The sequence below is a fragment of the Gossypium arboreum genome, chromosome 10, assembly GCF_025698485.1.
Source record: "Gossypium arboreum isolate Shixiya-1 chromosome 10, ASM2569848v2, whole genome shotgun sequence".
In the NCBI taxonomy this organism is placed as follows: domain Eukaryota; kingdom Viridiplantae; phylum Streptophyta; class Magnoliopsida; order Malvales; family Malvaceae; genus Gossypium; species Gossypium arboreum.
The window spans coordinates 113,778,689-113,797,833 of record NC_069079.1 but is presented as its reverse complement, the minus strand read 5'-3'; the positions used below and the strand labels follow the sequence as shown (position 1 = coordinate 113,797,833).

Below are 19,145 nucleotides of genomic sequence, written 5' to 3'. Positions count from 1 at the left end.
AAAATTTTGAATGTTTGGGGGAGTAAAATTTGGGGGAGGAGGGAATATTCAACAAAAATTTTGGGGCAAAACGGGTTTAAGGTAGATGATGGGTGGGATGGGAGGGGAGTAAAAATTTTGGTGGAAAAATGAGAGAGAGTAAAGTTTTAGAGGGACAATAAAAGGTTTAGGGGTTTGGGGTAAAAATGTAGAATATTATATTTTGGTATTTGGTTTATTCGAATTTGAAAGCTTAACTCAATTCTAACTCAAAATTCAAAAAAAAAATCTCGTTGACTCAAATAACTCGATTCGTTTAACTCGAAAATTGAATTTTTTTTCAATTTTTTTGAGTCAAATCGAGTTTTGATCACTCCTAATGAGATTAGTTGAGATTGAACTTTACTCTTCACTCTAAAGCTTTAAGTCTAGCTTTTACCTACGCGTTGGAAAAGTAACACTTTGTGAAAACTTAGTAAGTACATTAAGAATTAAACTTCCCATTGAAATTAACCATTTTTAACATATAAATACATGATTTACAATAATATAGAATGGAATTAAATAGAGAATAACTATTGAGGAATCTCCAACTAACATCCTATAAGCCACTTACCTATTTCACTAATAAGTTAACTTACCATTTATATTTTTAGTCCAATTGTACTTGTAGAACACATACGATATGGTGTAAAGTTAACGGAATGCAAAGAAGTGCCATTGTCACTAGCATCGAAGTGTAATATCACTAGATTGCACCGAAGTGCCACTATCACTAGCACACATAAAAAATTGCTAATGACATACCATCTAAATCCTACTAGAATTTGCATCTTGTCTACATGGGTATTTAATACATTACATTCACTCAATAATTAAAGGCAATTCAAACTTTACATATTTTACAATTTAGTTTATATTATCATGAAATTAATATTTAATTTCAAATCGAGTTAGGATGGGGCCTATCGAATCGGAGTCAAAGTAGGAAAAAAATTCACTCCACTCAGTTGCCATCTCTAACCCTAATGCTCTTGCTTAATGGTGTTCCATAAATAACAACTCCAACTACAACCATGATTGTTGTTAATGCTTTTGATGGAACGACTTGGGTTAATAGTCTTCTCAAGGAGCTTGGTGTCATTCTTCCACAATCACATACTATATACTGTGATAACTTAGGTGTTATGTAAAATCCCTATTCTTAACAATTGGATGGAACATGTTGATGTCAACTTTCGTTATGTCTGGCGAATGATTCAAGATAAATAACTTAAAATCATATTTCAAGTTTAGATCAATTTGTTGAGACTTTCATGAAGCCACTTTAAAGGAATCTTTGCATCCTTTTTGGCTAAGCTACCTGTAGTTGTAGACCACGCGCTTTTTGTGACAGTGTTACTTAATGACCACATCTTCCTATTTTTGTTTTTGAATTATTTAAATTAAGATATGTTTATTGTTTTAAAATTATTGGAATAAATACCTATAATAGGAAGTTAATCATAATTTCGTTCCTATAAATAGCTGACAATGAGTTGAGTAAAGATATGACATTTCCACAAACTTTCTATCTATTATGAATCACATCCCGAGTTTGAGGGTTGTGAAAGAAGCATAGGGGAGGGAGAGAAATTAAATTTTATGTTCCACATTGTGTAACTTTCATCTCTTAAAAAAACATTCTAATGCAAAATTACATGCATTTACTACTATAAAAGTCTAAAAAATGGGTTAAACACAAAAAAAAATAAAAATAAAAATAAAATCATCGAACTTAGAAGATAATTTTTCTCTCAACAAACGCTACTAGAGAGATAACCTTTGTTTCCTAGCATGAGCGACCATCCTGCCTCTTGACCGATCTTCTCACCACCATACTTCTCTCTCAAGTTCTCATCCTCTCTTTGCCTGTTTTCTATTAATCTTACTTCTGTCCTCCTTTGTCGAGATTATGACTTGCTGGATTTCGCTTTCTTCAGTATCGATAAGCCATCCATCGATCTGAAGGAGAGAGGATGAACCCTCCAGCACTCACTATTTTGGTTGGAGCCTAGCTCATGATGAGGTTGCTTCTTTAGCCATTCGACCCTTCATTGATCTTAATGCTCCTCTAATATCGTATAACCGCAATTCGGGTCAAGATGACTCGAGAGCCATTTTTTACTTGGTTTATGAAGCCACTGTCTTATGCTGCATGTAACTAGTTCCCCCGGGGGGTTTGTGGTTTCTATCTTTTTATTTTGGTGCCAATTAAGGAATATAAGTTCAACCGAGACGTAAGATTCTTTTTAAGACTGTGGGGGCCCTTTAGCTTGTACGATAGTCGCTTTATCCAGTGGGCATTATTCCCCACTTCTTTGTCTTCTCAATGTTACAATGCTGGCCTTCATCTCTAATCTCGTTCCAATTTGCTGTATCACGATACAACTTGTTCGTCTTCTTGATCGTTGCTTCTTCGTAAGATTTGCTTGAAATGTGAATGGTTTTACTTGTTTCGACTTTGGTTTTGAGGGCTTGAGTTTTGGTTTATACAACCTTCAGGCTTTTTCTTGGGGGTCAGGCTACGGGCTCTTTGATTTTTATCCTCGATATTTTGTAACCTTTTCTTTGTATGAATTTCTTTTTTTCTTTTTTATAAAAAACCATATGTATTAAATAAAATGTGAAGAATAATATAATTAACTTAACTCTAATTAATCTAACCTAGAAATAATACAAGTAAAAATTTATTTTAATCTTAAAACTTTAAATAAAATTGGTAGAATTCTAAAATTCATCCCTAATATTTTTTTTGGCATTTTCACTTTTTCCTTTTAACTCATTTTTCCTTTCTTGCTCACAATGTTACAAAAATTTCAAATAAGGTTAAAATTAACAGAAACTTTTAATCAACTAATTGTCAATATTTTTGTCCAACATAACATGACACATCTGGTGATGACTCTATTAATGTGACGTGACATGTCATTAATAATATAACATTTTGCATTAAATTTATTAAAAATTAAAAATATAAATTATTAAAAAATTTTAAAAGTGAAAATAAGTTATAAAAAAATATTTTATGATTTTGAATTAAAAAATATTTTTTGAATTTTTAGTAAATTTAACCCAAAATACCATGTCAAGTCACGTTAGTAGAGTCATTACTTAAGGTGTAATGTCATGGTGGGCAAAAATATTGACCGTTAGTTGACTTACAGTTTTAAGTAGGAGTGAAAATGAGAAAAAAAAGGGTTAAGGGCCTAAGTGAAAAACCCACCAACATTAGGAGTGCATTTTGGAATTCTGCCAATACAATTATAAAAAACAATTATCAATAAAAGAATAAAAAAAAAAAACAGTAAGTCTAAAAGTTCATTCCTCGGGTTGAGTTTAGTTCAGAACATTGGTCCGTTAAAAATGGCCCATCCGTAATTCCGTAAGGAATGTAGGGTCAATTCCATAACCCACCCAAACCTAATTCAACCCATTACATTACATGCACATCCTCCAAAAGCATAGTGTTTACTGACAACGACCACGTGTCGCCACGTAGGATATCTACGGACCTCTTAAAATGAACCACGTGTCCCGAAGAACATTAAATTGCCCCCACCCACTCCCGGGCCCCACCATCTTCTCTTTCCCGTTATTTTTAATCCATAAAAAATAACTAAAAAAAGTATCCTTTTACATTAATTACAACCCAAGCCATTCCTCTCTATCTCCACTGTTCTTCACTTTCTTCTTTCTTTTTCTCTCTCTTAGAGGAAAACAGAACCACGCCTCCACCTTTCTCACTCTTTTCTCTGTTTCCTTCTTTTTTCCGGCGACTTTCTACCGGAATCGTACCGGCGGTGGTCTTCTAAGAAGTGGGTTTTCCTTGAAATATTGAAATTTGAATGAAACCCAACATTTTTCATCATTTGAGTTCTCAGATTTAGCCTTGAAAAACTTCAAAAACCGTAGCGTGTTGGAGTGTAATTCTTGTTTCTCTTCCACCTGTGTCCTCTCTTGTGTTTGCTTTGCCAAAAGGATCTCTTTGTTTTAAGCTACATTTTGGCTTCTCTCTTTTAACCTTTTCATCTCTGCAACTCTGCTAAGTAAGAATGGAGGTTGTGAACTACTGAAAAGGAAGAAAGGGGAAGATGAACATGAAAAATCTGTCAAATTTACTGTTATTTTGGGTGGTTCTTTTGCTTGTTCCTTCTTTCCCGGTAAGATCTTTAAGCCCATCTTTGAACGATGATGTTTTGGGACTAATAGTTTTCAAAGCAGACATTCAAGATCCAAGCCAAAAGCTTTCGTCTTGGAATGAAGATGACGACACTCCTTGTAACTGGTTTGGTGTCAAATGTAACCCAAGGTCGAGCCGTGTTACCGAGCTCAACCTTGACGGGTTCACTCTTTCGGGTCGGATCGGTCGTGGTCTTTTGCAGCTCAAGTTCTTGAGGAAGCTTTCTTTAGCGAGAAACAATCTCAGTGGGACTATAAGCCCCAACTTGGCAAAGCTTGAAAGTCTGAGAATCATTGACTTGAGTGAGAATTCTCTTTCGGGTTTTATCCCTGATGACTTTTTCAAACAATGTGGTTCTTTGAGGTCCATTTCTTTAGCTAATAACCGGTTCTCGGGTAAGATTCCTGGGAGTTTAGGCTCTTGCGCTACTCTTGCTGATATTAACTTGTCCTGGAATCAGCTTTCAGGGTCTTTGCCTGCTGGGATTTGGGGTTTGAATGGTTTAAGGTCATTGGATTTGTCTGGTAACTTGTTGGAAGGAGAGATTCCTAAAGGGATTGAGGCTTTGAATAATTTGAGGTCCATTAACTTGAGTAAGAATAGGTTCACTGGGCAGGTTCCTGATGGGATTGGGAGTTGTTTATTGTTGAGGTCAATTGATCTTAGCCTGAATTTACTTTCAGGGTCAGTTCCAAGCACAATACAAAAGCTTAGCCTGTGTAGTTATCTGAATTTGAGTATGAATTCTTTTGTTGGTGAGGTCCCTGAATGGATAGGAGAAATGAAAAATCTTGAGACTTTGGATTTCTCTATGAATAAGTTTTCTGGTCAAGTTCCTGAGTCTATAGGAAGCCTTAAGTTGTTGAAGGTGTTAAATTTCTCTGCTAATGGTTTAAATGGAAGTTTGCCTGCATCTATGGAAAACAATGTGAATCTTTTGGCGTTGGATTTTAGCCAGAATTTGATGAACGGTGATCTTCCTGGATGGATTCTCAAGTCGGGTCTGAATGAAGTCTCTCTTTCAGAGAATAAGCTTGGTGTAAATTTAAGCAATCCCATTTCAGCTTCACCAAGAACCCCACTTCAAAAGATTCAAGTCTTGGATTTATCTCACAATTCGTTTTCTGGAGAATTAACATACGATATTGGGGTTTTAAGCAGCTTGCAGTTCTTGAACCTGTCGAGGAACTCTCTCATTGGGCCTGTTCCAGGAACTGTTGGAGAATTGAAGGCTTTGGATGTTCTTGATTTGAGTCATAATCAGCTTAATGGAAGCATTCCTATGGAAATTGGAGGAGCTTTCTACTTGAAGGATCTGAGGCTCAATGCTAATTTCCTAGGTGGAAAAATTCCTACATCAATTGAGAACTGCACCTTGCTATCAACTTTGTAAGTTTCTCCTGTTCTTGAGTATTATTTGTTGCTTTTAACTTCTAATTTTAGTTAGCCTATCTGTGTGCTTTTTGGTCTCTCTAATGTATTGTGTTTCTATATTCAAATCATTCCTCGCTATCTTGACCTATAAACATCAAGTTTACCCTAAAGGCTAAGATTAGATTTTGGTAGTAGGTGAACTTTGTTCTAACTGCTCAAAGGTTGCACAAGTAGTGGATTGCGTTTCATTGAGATAAATTACTTCAAATCTAAAACATCTTGATATTCTAATGTTGAAGGCTTTTGCGCAATGATATTGTAGTTTGCCTTGTTGCATGATATCTGCTCTATCCTATTGGCATTTACTTAAAGTTTGTACTGGTGAAAGCTGATGCTGTTTGCTGTTCTAACTTGCTTTTCATTTCTATTTGTTGTTGTTGGTGTAGGATCATATCACAAAACAACCTGAGTGGCCCAATACCTGCTGAAATTGGAAAACTGAACAACCTAGAAAACGTGGACCTGTCTTACAACAACCTTGCTGGAACCCTACCCAAGCAGTTGGCCAATCTACCCCACCTCTTATCCTTCAATATTTCCCACAACAATTTACAGGGAGAACTGCCTGCTGGTGCATTTTTTAACACCATATCGCCCACGGCTGTCTCTGGGAATCCATCACTTTGTGGCTCTGCAGTTAACAAATCTTGCCCTGCTGTTCTTCCTAAACCCATTGTGTTAAATCCTAACTCCTCTTCTGATTCCATTTCCGAGGAATTGCCTACGACTGTCGGTCATAAGAGGATAATTCTCAGTATCTCTGCCCTAATTGCTATTGGTGCAGCTGCTGTAATTGTTGTCGGAGTCATTGCCATCACTGTTCTTAATCTCCGTGTCAGGTCATCAACATCCCGGTCTGCAGCCGCCCTTACTTTTTCTGCTGGGGATGACTTTAGCCATTCCCCTACTACGGACGCCAATTCTGGCAAACTTGTCATGTTTTCTGGCGAGCCTGACTTCAGCACAGGTGCACATGCTCTTTTCACTAAGGACTGTGAACTTGGGCGTGGTGGTTTTGGAGCTGTGTATAGAACAGTTTTGCGAGATGGGCGCTCAGTGGCAATCAAGAAGCTCACGGTATCAAGTCTTGTCAAATCCCAAGAAGAATTTGAAAGGGAAGTGAAAAAACTTGGGAAAATACAGCACTCAAATCTTGTTGCTCTTGAAGGCTATTACTGGACACCGTCACTGCAGCTTCTCATTTATGAATTTGTTTCTGGTGGAAGTCTGTACAAACACCTTCATGAAGGATCGGTTGGAAATTATCTTTCTTGGAATGACAGGTTCAGTATCATTCTAGGGACAGCGAAAAGCTTGGCTCACTTGCACCAATCTAACATTATTCATTACAATCTAAAGTCAAGCAATGTCCTTATTGATGGCTCAGGTGAACCTAAACTTGGAGATTATGGCCTAGCAAGGTTGCTCCCTATGCTAGATCGCTATGTTTTAAGTAGCAAGATTCAGAGTGCACTTGGCTACATGGCCCCTGAATTTGCCTGCCGAACAGTGAAAATAAACGAGAAATGTGATGTGTATGGATTTGGTGTTTTGGTTTTGGAAGTGGTTACCGGGAAGAGGCCTGTTGAGTACATGGAAGATGATGTGGTGGTGCTTTGTGACATGGTCCGAGGAGCATTGGAAGAAGGCAGGGTGGAGGAATGCGTCGATGGAAGGCTGCAAGGAAAATTCCCAGCCGAGGAGGCAATTCCAGTGATGAAACTAGGCTTAATCTGCACGTCACAAGTACCATCGAACCGTCCGGATATGGGAGAGGTAGTTAACATATTGGAATTGATCAGATGCCCCTCAGAAGGCCAGGAAGATTTGGGATGATTTTAATTTGAATACTTTAAGGAAACCGAAAGCTTCATAAGGGGTTATCCGGCGAAGAAGAATCCGGTTTGTTGATTTGATCAAAGAGAAGAAATATTTGTTTGTTGTGGAATCCTTTTATCCCTTGTATTTGTTTCATCTTTTGAATTATCAGCTTTCCTTTTTGTGATTTCTTCTCAATGTTATAGTTAGGTTTGCCGGATTCCTTTTCACCGGGTTCCATTTCCGGGACCCCTTCGGATATTGTTGTTACTCAGTTCACTAATCTGTAGTCTCTTTTGCAATTTTTTGTTCGTTGCCTTTGTTTCCTTGTATGCTTATAACCAACTGATTAATGTGTTTATGGATAAGTGAAGGGCAAAAGTGAATTTTCATTTGGTCGATAAAAAGAAAATAATTGTTTTCACATACCAAAGTCATGTGCATTGAATGATGGGAAAATTTTTTACAAGTCAAAAGCGAGGTAAAGAGGCTAAAAGACTGAAAGATTCTCATATGGCATTGGCACCCACTTTGAGGCAAGTTTCATCCTTAGTGGTGAATATAATAATGATGCAAAAGCATGAGGCTGGCTGAGGGGGACTGAAAAAGTAGTTGTGGGATTAAATTTAAAGATTATTGAAGGCATGGAAATAGAAAGATTACAACTTGATTGATACTGTCGGGAATATAAAGCACTCTCCTCTTGTAACAATAGAAGGGACTGGTGTCTTGATTTCCATGGATTGCTTTTCCCCATGTTCTTCCTTGGGGGGGTTTTTGATAAATGTGATGTTTATTTTACTGTTTTAACTGAGGGACAATTAAAACATTGGTTGTTTACCCATATGGAATGAAGAGGAATATCTAAAATCGATAATCATGTGCGTGTGCATGGATTACAAAGCAGATGAGTTGCCAAAATGTTCTATTCTTAATCAAAGTTTGTTGGGCCCAAGAAATGCATAACAGATTGGTATTGGTCATAATCAACTAAGCACATGGGGATATCATCTTTTACATTATTTATATAATCTCTCCATTTTCTCTTACACTCCTTCAATGGAATCTGGAAATGACACACACAAAAGACACCTCTTTTCTTGCACTAATTAATGCACTTCAATACAATATTAATAGGATTTAATAAATATCTATTGGGTTGAGTTGTAATAAGAAAGATTGTGTTTCCTTAATAACAGTTTTATGAATAAAAAAATAGCTTTTTCAATATAATTACTAAATATTATAATATCTCAAACCTAAAATAAACAAACTATTAATATGCGTCGTTTGGTAGTTTGACTAGAAATGCAAAGAATATCTAAAATGTCCTTTTAAAATGGAATATTATTTCTTTTTTTTTTTATATAATGTCTAGAACTATCTATAATCCCTCCCCAATCCCTAAATAGAAGAATAATACAATTCAGTGCACTCGAATCCACATCTTCGTGTACTTATAACAATACAGATACCAATTAAGCTAAAACTCAATTAACAAATATAGAGTTACTTAATAACAAGCAAAGTAACATTTTAACACAGTTCAGTTAAGGTCGCTTTAAGTTTATGATGCTTCGGTTCGTCATTGGTATATGGGTGTCTGGGATGTATTAATGTGTCATAAATACATTTTAGTTCTTTATAAATATTTTCACGTATTTAATTTGCCTTTAATCAATATTTTTAATAGGCTGAAATTCATTTATACAGTTCTAAAACTTAATTAGTTTTACTCCTTTTCCTAACTTTTGTATAATTAATATTTTAACCTTTCAACCGTTGAATTTATCAAAATATTTGTACTTACCATGCTCATAAAATTTTAAATTGATCTGATATCTTTATCATATCAATATAAAATATTACATATATTAGTAAATATTTTACGATTAAAAGCTTTTTACGTAAAACGAATATTTATAAAATTTTAATTTATATCAAACTTGACATGCATAAGCTATTAACTAGAGCATGAAATATGCATATCTAAAAGTAGGTATAATAATAAATTTAGTTTTTAAAATTTACATCTTTTGTTAAATTGGTCTTTATTATTTTTACAGTTAAATTTGACCTCAACTTTTTAAAAGAGTCAAATTTAACCATTAAATTTTAAAAGAATCAAATTGACGGGTTTTAATAAGAAATATTAAGTAAAACATTAAATTTTTAAATATGACAAATTCACATAACAATCCATGCCAGCATGCAATTATTTGTTTATGTGACATATAATATAAATAGTGACATGTCAACATGACATTATTAAAAAAACTAATGTTTTAGTCAACATTTCAGTTAAAAAAAGTAGTTTGACTTTTTTAAAAGATTAATTACTAAATTTAGCTAAAAAAATTAAATTGACAAACAATATAAACGTTAAAAGTTAAATTTATTATTTTTCTTAAAAAATGGAAGTTTAATTCTCTAAGGTAAGCAATTCATGTATAAGTTCTCCAAATTTAATATGGGTAGTTAGCTTGTTTAAATTGAGTTAGATATTTTTAGCTCTTCTGATTTAAAAACTTTTTTAAAAAATAATTTAAAACTAAAAGAGTTGAATTTACATAAAATAAAATAAAATGTACCTCTCCCAAGTCCCACTCCCAATAGATACCCACTCGATGCAGTCTCATAAGTGGAGACTATGAAACTTGAGAGAATTGGGCCAAAGCAACAGCAATGATTCTGCAAAGAATACTTCAATTTTTAGAGGCTTACTTTGCTCCACAAATCTTGGCTTTTTCCCACTTTTCTATCATCAATTCAAGACGTTAATAATAATAATAATAATAATAATAATAATAATAATAATAACAATAATAGATACATCATTTTAGGATAATTATTGTTCGAATAATCATTATTCAAGAATAGACATGTTTAGAACAATTATATTTAGAATAGAGCTTTCACTTAAGATAATTACCATTAATATTATTTGTTACTAAAATTAACTCTATTGAAAATAATTATTATTTGGAACAACTATTATTTAGAATAACTATATTCAAAACAATTACCGATCGAACATTTTATATTTAGAATAGTTGTTCTTCAAGAATAGTAATTGTTTGGAACATACTGTTTCAAGACCATCATATAACAACTTATCATAGAATAAGGTTCCTTGAGAAGACATATCTTCAAGAGATGTTTCCTAGAAAATGTTTCACATTATACTACTTTCATAAAGCAAAAGAAATGAAAAACCTCCAAAATATGACGAGATTCTTGAGTTATCTTTACTCTTAAAATGTTTTGGAGAGATTGACTTGAAAGATTAGATATAAAGGTACTTAAGAGGTCACCTTTTAACATTTCATTGTAATATTGAGTGTTTTTCTCCCTTACCAAAAATAGTTAAGCTTTACTAATAAAAAAGTATTAATTCCATTTGCAATTGAAATTTTTTTCTCATTATTCCTAGTTAATGTCTATCTTTTAACTTCTATAAATGGGATTCTTTCACAACTGTGAAAGTATTTTTGACATTTTTTTTTCTCCTAAACTCTCTTAGAGTTATCTTAGCCTATTTCTTTGTTTAGTCTTATCCTCAATCACACTTAGCATTTCTTTATCTTACAAACAATCACCTATCAGTACATTCAGTGTTACATATCTATTCTAATTTTTATCTTTGTCGTATCCCAATACATTATGTTTCACTTGTTTGTAACACTTTCTCTCTCTACCAAAAAACTTTTTACATGTTGATGACTCCACTAAGAGAGGAGTGATTGTATTATATGAAAATCTTTAACAATTAGCTTACCAAAAAACAGGTACTACTCTATAAAAAAACGAAGTTTCTTGGTTCAGCCTACATTTAAAACACAACAACAATATTGGGGAATCAAAACATTGGCAACTAAAATGACACAAAAAGGAGTGGTTCATAGAATATGCCACTTGTTGGTGTAGGTGGGGGATGTTGGAAAAATCCAATTTAAAAATAATATTTTGTCACAACAAAAAATTAAAATTTTAAAAATTAAGCCGGTTTGTGATATTTATAGTAATAAACTTTTTTGAAAAGTTCTTGTGTTTTATGCGAGATAGATCATTGATGTTCTTAACTTTCAATCGAATGATCTTCTCTGCTATTCTCATACCATGAATCGCTTTGAGTGTGAACTCGAATAATCACGAATCAAACACAGAACCAGAAACAATTGCTTACTTTCAGTAGGAAAGTAACTCTTTCTCAATAGAAACCAATAAAATTGTAATTCCTAGAAAATGTAATTTATACTTAGAAAATAAATTCTCACCACTTTCTGGCAAAATAATAATATCTCAAAGTTGTGTCTATTTAGCTCTACCAATGCCATCTATTTATAGGGGAAAAGAGAAGATTAATAGTTGAATTAGTAGAATACAAATAATACTTATCCGATAGAAAAACTAGTCTCCTAATTCTATTACAAGAGAGAAGCGCTTTTGAACCTCTCTGTATTGGGTCCAATTATATGTGCTTCTTAAACTTTTAACCCAACACTTTATAATGTAATCCAACCCAATACTTATTTTTATATTTCTTAAAAAAATATTATTTACTAAATTAATTTAAATTAATTAATTTTTCAATTAAATAATTTTCTCAATCCAATTCTAATTTCATTAAAGTCATGATAATTTTACCGTAAAAGAATCTATCAAAAATATATTTAATTTTTATATTTAACAAATTCACAATGACTAAATAATTTAATTCCATTTTCGAACTTCAATTATTTAATTATAATAGTTTGAAAAACTTAAATTAATTATCGGTCATTTCCATACTCAATGAGAAACCACATTCATTTCGAATGTAATACATTTCTCTAACTTTGTCATTTCTATCTATTTCTGTTCATTTTATTCTTTATGCAATTCATTTTTAGTTTCAACAAGCTAGCAGAGGGATCAATTGGACATATATAATTAAGGTTCAAATGATATATAATTAAGTTCTAGCTTTTCACCTATTAATTATAAACTCATTTAGTCATGAACTTATTCCACTATAGTATTCTGACTGAGCTCTCACTAATTACATACCATTACGAAAACTACTCGATCAATGCTCGTCCAATTAACTTGTTATAAGTGCGCTACCCTAATAGGATATCCTTAATCTCTTTAGGATAAATTTGTTCTCCCAATCTGATCTTATTTTATCTCATGGTAACCGTTACATTTTTCTTCATGAAAAGTCAATTACTATCAAATAGTAATTAAGTCATTTATCAAAAAGACAAATGACCCATGGTCATGTTTACTTTTCATCTATCATGTAATGCCAATAAGAGGATATTATTTACCCATTTCTTGGGCTATGAACTCCATTATTATGACTCCCGAAGTGTATCTAGCACATCAGCTTTCAATTCCTTATCTATTTGAACCAAGGCTTTTACTTACATTAAAATATACAAGCCACACATACATAGTCCATCATCCACTTAGGATTAAAATATGCCACACTATGAAAGTCACAAGTGAATAATTCTATAAACAGATCCAGGATTTATTCTACTTGGGTCCTATCCTCTATCTTCTAGAAGTCATCCACTTCGATGTTCAAGACAGAGCATCTCCCAAATTGGACTTGATAGACAACATATTAGTCTTTCAATCAGTTTGCTCATTTTCGACTAGACTAAGGATGTAACACCCCACGCCCAACCCATTCACCGGATCCTGGTATGGAGTCTCACAATTAGACCAGGTTCACATATTCAAGATTTTTGCTAACTTGATTGTTATAAAACATATTAATATAAAACTATCTAAAAGTATAAAACCAATAATAGTTTTTTTACAACCAAAGTCTTCAACCACTAAATGTTTAGTCCGTCAGATTTCTAACTTCAATTAGACTATTTGTTTACAATGAGCCCCTTAAGGTTTTTAACTTAGCGTTAAGTAACTTAAAATCCAGACTTTCGGGACATCATATGGTTACCCCATAATCGATCTTGGGGTGAAGTCGCCAATGGTACCCCTTTTTATTGTGCATGACTTTAACTGCCTATGATGATTGATCTTGTCCCTGTCTTGCTAGGTCATTCCTCAAAGTCCTCGATCAACCTCACAAGTCCTATGAACAATCAATAAACTCCATAAGTTCGAATGAACTTAGTGAGTTTATATACTGCGCCATAATTTATAACCCCATCACACGAGGGTAACAGATTGAAAATAGCTAAACATAAATTAACTCCCTGTTCATTCAAGGCAGTTGTTATCTATCAGGGTGGTGGATTTTACTCAATCCTCCAAGCTACAATCTCACTAAAAGACTTTCCCCTGGTCGAGCTCTCCACTTTGACAGTACTCCAGCCACTTCGCCACACCAGCAAGTCCTATCCTTACTTTTCATCTTTCCTTAGCAGACTTATTGTCATCTCAATATTGTGCTGACCTTCAGCAGGACTCACCACTCTAGCGAACCCATTCTTATTCCATCTTATTGGTAAAAGTGGTGGAATTACTTCCAGTAATCTGCCCCTCACATAACTTTTACTTATGGACTCTCTTGTCCTATAAGTGAAGATTGGTCTGTCTAATTGAACCAACAGTTATTGTCATTGCGATTATACGAGCTTGCCATTCCACTTGCTTATTCCCCCTACGGGTTATCATTGCGGCGACGTACCTGCACTAGATTTTCCTCTAGGAGGATTAGTCTTGACAGACATTTTGTCCCCTGGACAAAACCCTTATCTTGGGAAAACACTTCTCCATCCTCCTACGGAGTTCAACTTCATAAAGCCTTCCCTAGTGGCTCTTGATTGCGGATCCTTTCTTGGATCCTCGGATGATCTTCCCTATTACGTTTCCATAATTAGGCTAGCTCTCACACTGCCTATCTTTTAATTCTTATTGGGTCCTCGTCCATGCCTTGTCGGCTTTCACATCTATCTTTTCCGCTTCCACCACTTTGGTGGATTCCTCCAGATCTACTTGCCACCACTTACACTTTCTTTCACCTCTACTTCCACCTGCGTAGTTTTTCATACTTATCGTACAAGCCTATATCCTGCGCTTGAAGTCTTGGCGATTTTTTTGTCTCTGTTTTCTGGTGGACTCTATGTGTTGCTTTAGCCAAGCTATGATCTGATACCCTTCTTACCTCTTTTCTCAATTCCCAAAAGAGTCACCCCATGATTACTGTCCCAACGGACTTACCTTGTATTTTCTGTCTCGGCAGACTTTATTTGTGTTTACTGTCTCAACTGACTATCTCTGTTTTTCATTTACTATCCCAGCAGACTATCTTTGTTATGTATTTACTGTCCCAGCAGACTATCTCTGTTCTATGTTTACTGTCCCAACGGACTATCTCTATTCTATGTTTACTGTCGCAGCAGACTATTTCTGTGGATGCCATGGAGACTTTCATCCATGGTCTTATACTGATTCGTCATTTTGACATATTATCATATGATGCATGAAGTCTTACATCTATGGTCTTACTCACTATACCTGGTTGCTATAACATCTTTCATCTATAGTCTTACATCGTATACCTTATATCTTGTACTATGCCTCAATGGTCTCTTTCATCCATGATTTTACACTATATACTGTTTTACCTTGTACCATGATGCCATGGTATCTTTCATCCATGGTCTTACACTACGTATCTCATGCCAAACTGCTATAGCGTCTTTCATCTACGGTCTTACGCCATATACTGTCGTTATGGTGTCGCCCCAAAGGACTAGTCAATACCACTGTCGTGGTAAATACCATTTCAAGAGTTCATTTCTCGAATCATCCTCCCATTACCTCCTTTACACCACCTAAACTTGATGCTCAAACATTGTAGTGTTCCCTACATAAGGTTTGAAGCTTCACTTGAGGTAATAACTAACAGGGTCACTCATTATTTCCCATCCTAATTCATTTATTCTCGTAGAGGTTTTCCCACATTCGTGCAACGCATGCACATATCATCATAATTCATGTTTATGAAAACATGGCCTACTCAAACAACATAGACCATACAGTAGGTTTGGAGTCTAGAACTTACCTAAAGCTTTATCATCTCCACAACTTAGCCTTCTCGAACGCCAGAGCTTCTATTCTCCCAACAACTAAACATTACAACAAAAAACCATAGGTTATACTTAATATACTTAGCTTAAACCCATTTTTTGAAAACATGTAGAACACTTAAAATGGTTTTAAAGTCCATAACTTTATTTCCTTATCTTTTACATACATAGAAGGGCTAAGAACCTTCTTTGGCTATTCCTTCTTCGAGCTACCGAAGAAGAGAAGAACATAAGAAAATCAAATAGATTTAGGAAGGAAATTATCCTTAGGAACTCATTTCTCAACTATTTATAGTCCTTTCCGCATTATCATCACCTTATGAGAACCATCCATAATTAATTATTATATCTCCCACTAAGAAATCAGTTGATTCCATTCTAACCGAACCAGAATTGGTTTTCAACCATGTCTAATTTGATTACAAACTTTCCCGTTTCTTCCAATAAAGGCCGCCAACTTGTGATGTCTTTCAATTTAGTCCTCCAATTATTTTAAATTTTTGGGGTTATTAGAATTTCGGGTTTACAAAGGTAATTTTTAGGTTTATATACTAATATAAGTTGTCTTTCCATATTAAAATCTAACCATGTAGTACCTTTGAGTATAAGTTAACCATTAGATAACTAGTGAGCCAATATTTATTTCTATTTTGCTTTGCGTGCAAAAACCGTTGAAGATAACATACAAAAGGTATTCATGTAATTAATAAATATTTTTATTAAATAATTGTTTTGAAAAATGCAAGTGTACATAGTTGAAAATATTACACTTAGGGCTTCAGATCCAATAGGAGAATGAAACATTAGATATTAGAATGAGGGTCTTCAGAAGCGCAAGAGACCAATTGATGATCAAGTAATAATGAAAGATGAGGAAGAAAGGGAAGGGAGTAAAACATTAGTTATAAGATGAATGAGATAATGTTAACAAGAAAAAAGATGATGAAGATTGCATACCGGTAAGATGATTAGAAAGCTTAGGTTATTCTAAAAGAGTGGCTCTTCTAAAGAAAGAATAAATCTATATTAATACCTGTTATAATTTATAATTAATTTACTAATCAGTTTTAATTTTGTTAGCTTTTTTTGTTCAAAGGTTAGGCAATAAAGTGGTTCATAGGCTAGCTTAATACTTTTATTAGGTCTTCAACTTAAAAATAACTTTTAGTTTGATTTTGATTATCTAAATGTCATTCATAAGAATGTAATTGTAAATTATTTAGATGTACCTTAATAAAATCTAGGTATTGTTAAAAAATTTGTATCCTATATGTTGCTAACTATGTTTGCTTGCCCCATTTCATGTTTGGGCAGTAATAGAACAAGCTAGTTTGAAGTATTCAAGTTTGTGTGTTGGCATATTTGACATATTTAATTAACATGGCCTATCTCTAAAATATTATTAAGCAACAAATTAAAGGGAATTTTGTGCTACACTATCGAATGGTTAGGGAATTCAAAATCTCTAAATGCAATTTACATTGGAGTTAACTTGAAACAACTTAAAGTTATCTCTGTATGTGAAATCTACTAAGGAACTAAATGATTTTGCAAAATCATAATAAAAGAAATAATGTCGTCTGCATGTTAAAACTTTAGATTTTGACAACTAGGTTAAAAATTTTAGAAATGCAAGCGAATGATTTTATTTATGAATTTTATGCAAGATTATATGAGGTTTCTAATGAGGCTTTCTGTCTTGGTGAATATTTTTCTAAATTTAAATTGGTATGCAAAATGCTGGGGTGTTTTCCAGAATGATTTGCTATAAAAGGCATAGCAATAGAAGAGGGAAAAGATATTACCACCCTCAAGTTGGATGAGTTAATAGGTTCACTTCAAACCTTTGAGTTGAATTTTGAGGAAGCAAAACGTGACAAAATGAAACCTAAAAAGAACATTGTATTCAATTTTCAAAAGATCGTTCGAACAAAGAAATAGATACTAGAGGCTATTGATGAAATTAAAAAGAAAATAACTTTGCTCATGAGGGCCATGAAGAAAATCTTTCAAAAGGGAATTAAATCAGATGTTGGAAGCCATAGAAAGAAAGCTTGCATGAAGGAGGATAATTCACAACCAAATAAGAAGATTGTTCAATGCTATGAATGCAAGTGAGTTAGTCCCATTCAATTAGCATGTGAAAATACTAAGAAGAAGGAGAAGTCACTCTCAATCACTTGGAGTGATGAAGAAAGTTCAAATGTAGTTGAAGATCTAAATGTTAGATTTGATTCCCTAAGTGTAGTATATTCGTTTTGTATATTTGTATTTTTCAAAAAATATAGTTTAATAAAAATATTCATTAAATTCATTAATACTCTTTGTATATTGTCTTTGTAACACCCCAAACCCCGCCTGGTTGTTATGGCCGAATCTTAACAGCGTCACATGTTAATGTGTTTGAAAATCGTAACTTGTGTCAGAAAACCGTAACTTTACTTACATTTTCCGTTTAGAATCTTTTCATTATCACTTATTAATTCTATTATTGTGTTAATTAATCATTCGGAAGCTTTCAAAATGTTTATTCTATGCGAAAGCTTTTAAAATAGTTTGTGTATTCGTAAGTAATTTGCTAAAATGTTTACTTTTTTTGAAAACTCGAGGTTTCTTAAAACTAGTAGTTATAATCGATAACTAATAAAAATCCAAAATTTAAGAAAAAAAACCATAGAGGTCATATTTACAATAAAATTCCCAAACAAAATTTAAAATCAATAATTAAGTACGAAACAGAGTCAAATAAAGTTGTGTGGCCACCGCTGAGTCCTCCGTAGCACCGATCTGCCGATGCCTAGGGATTACCTATATAGATAAATTAGAAGGGTGAGTTTACGAAAACTCAGTGTGTAATCCCCATATAAAATAAGCAAACGAAATGCAGTCACAGTTTGGGCTTAAGCCCTTTCAGTACTAGATTCAATTTCAATTAGGGCCTTAGCCCATTTCAGTATCAGCAATCAGTACAGTAACAGATATACAATTACAAAATCCTACCCAGCCAGCCTCTACACACCATCTTTTTCCAACCCTACACTTCATGTGGGGATATAATCAACCCCCATCCATACACTCCAAAAAGTACCAAATGCAGCACAGTGGTTTACAGCTGAGCTGTGAGTAAATTAGGCCCGAGGCCTTTCAGTATACTTCCTCCAAACAATACCAACCCACAACCCAGTGCAATGTAACATTCAGTAATGACATTGTATATCATGGCAATAGTGCATACAATATCAGTTCATTAAATATCATCATCTCGATAACATGTAAATATATAAATATCAGTCATACTGTCATTTCAGTCAATTAGGGGTCTAGGTAAGCTTACCGACCCTACAGTAGGTTCATAGTTGTCTCGGGTGACTCGTGTAACCTTAGCAACAAAACAGTAGAGATGGGCTCACATGCCCATGTTGTCGGCCCGTGTGGACCAACACTCCCCCAAAATGGCATTATCCGTGTGGATCACACTGCCTGACCTGAAAATCTCACACGCCCGTGTGGTTCACCCATATGGTCCACATGGCCCAATTCGGTCTGGCCCGTGTATCGTACACGACATGTCTCATCAATTACATGCTCGTGCTCCATTACATGGCCTACCACACGGGTGGCCACACTCCCGTGTAGCG

The 19,145-nt window shown here is 34.2% G+C and overlaps 1 protein-coding gene across 1 annotated transcript; it reads left to right on the top strand.

Moving 5' to 3' along the window:
* Positions 1–3,469: 3,469 nt before the first annotated feature.
* Positions 3,470–7,834, top strand: LOC108489235 (probable LRR receptor-like serine/threonine-protein kinase IRK). Its single transcript, XM_017793613.2, has 2 exons — positions 3,470–5,590; positions 6,022–7,834. Exons 1-2 carry the CDS (start codon positions 4,113–4,115, stop codon positions 7,469–7,471), a joined length of 2,928 nt encoding a protein of 975 aa, XP_017649102.1. The 5' UTR covers positions 3,470–4,112; the 3' UTR covers positions 7,472–7,834.
* The last annotated feature ends 11,311 nt before the right edge of the window (positions 7,835–19,145 follow it).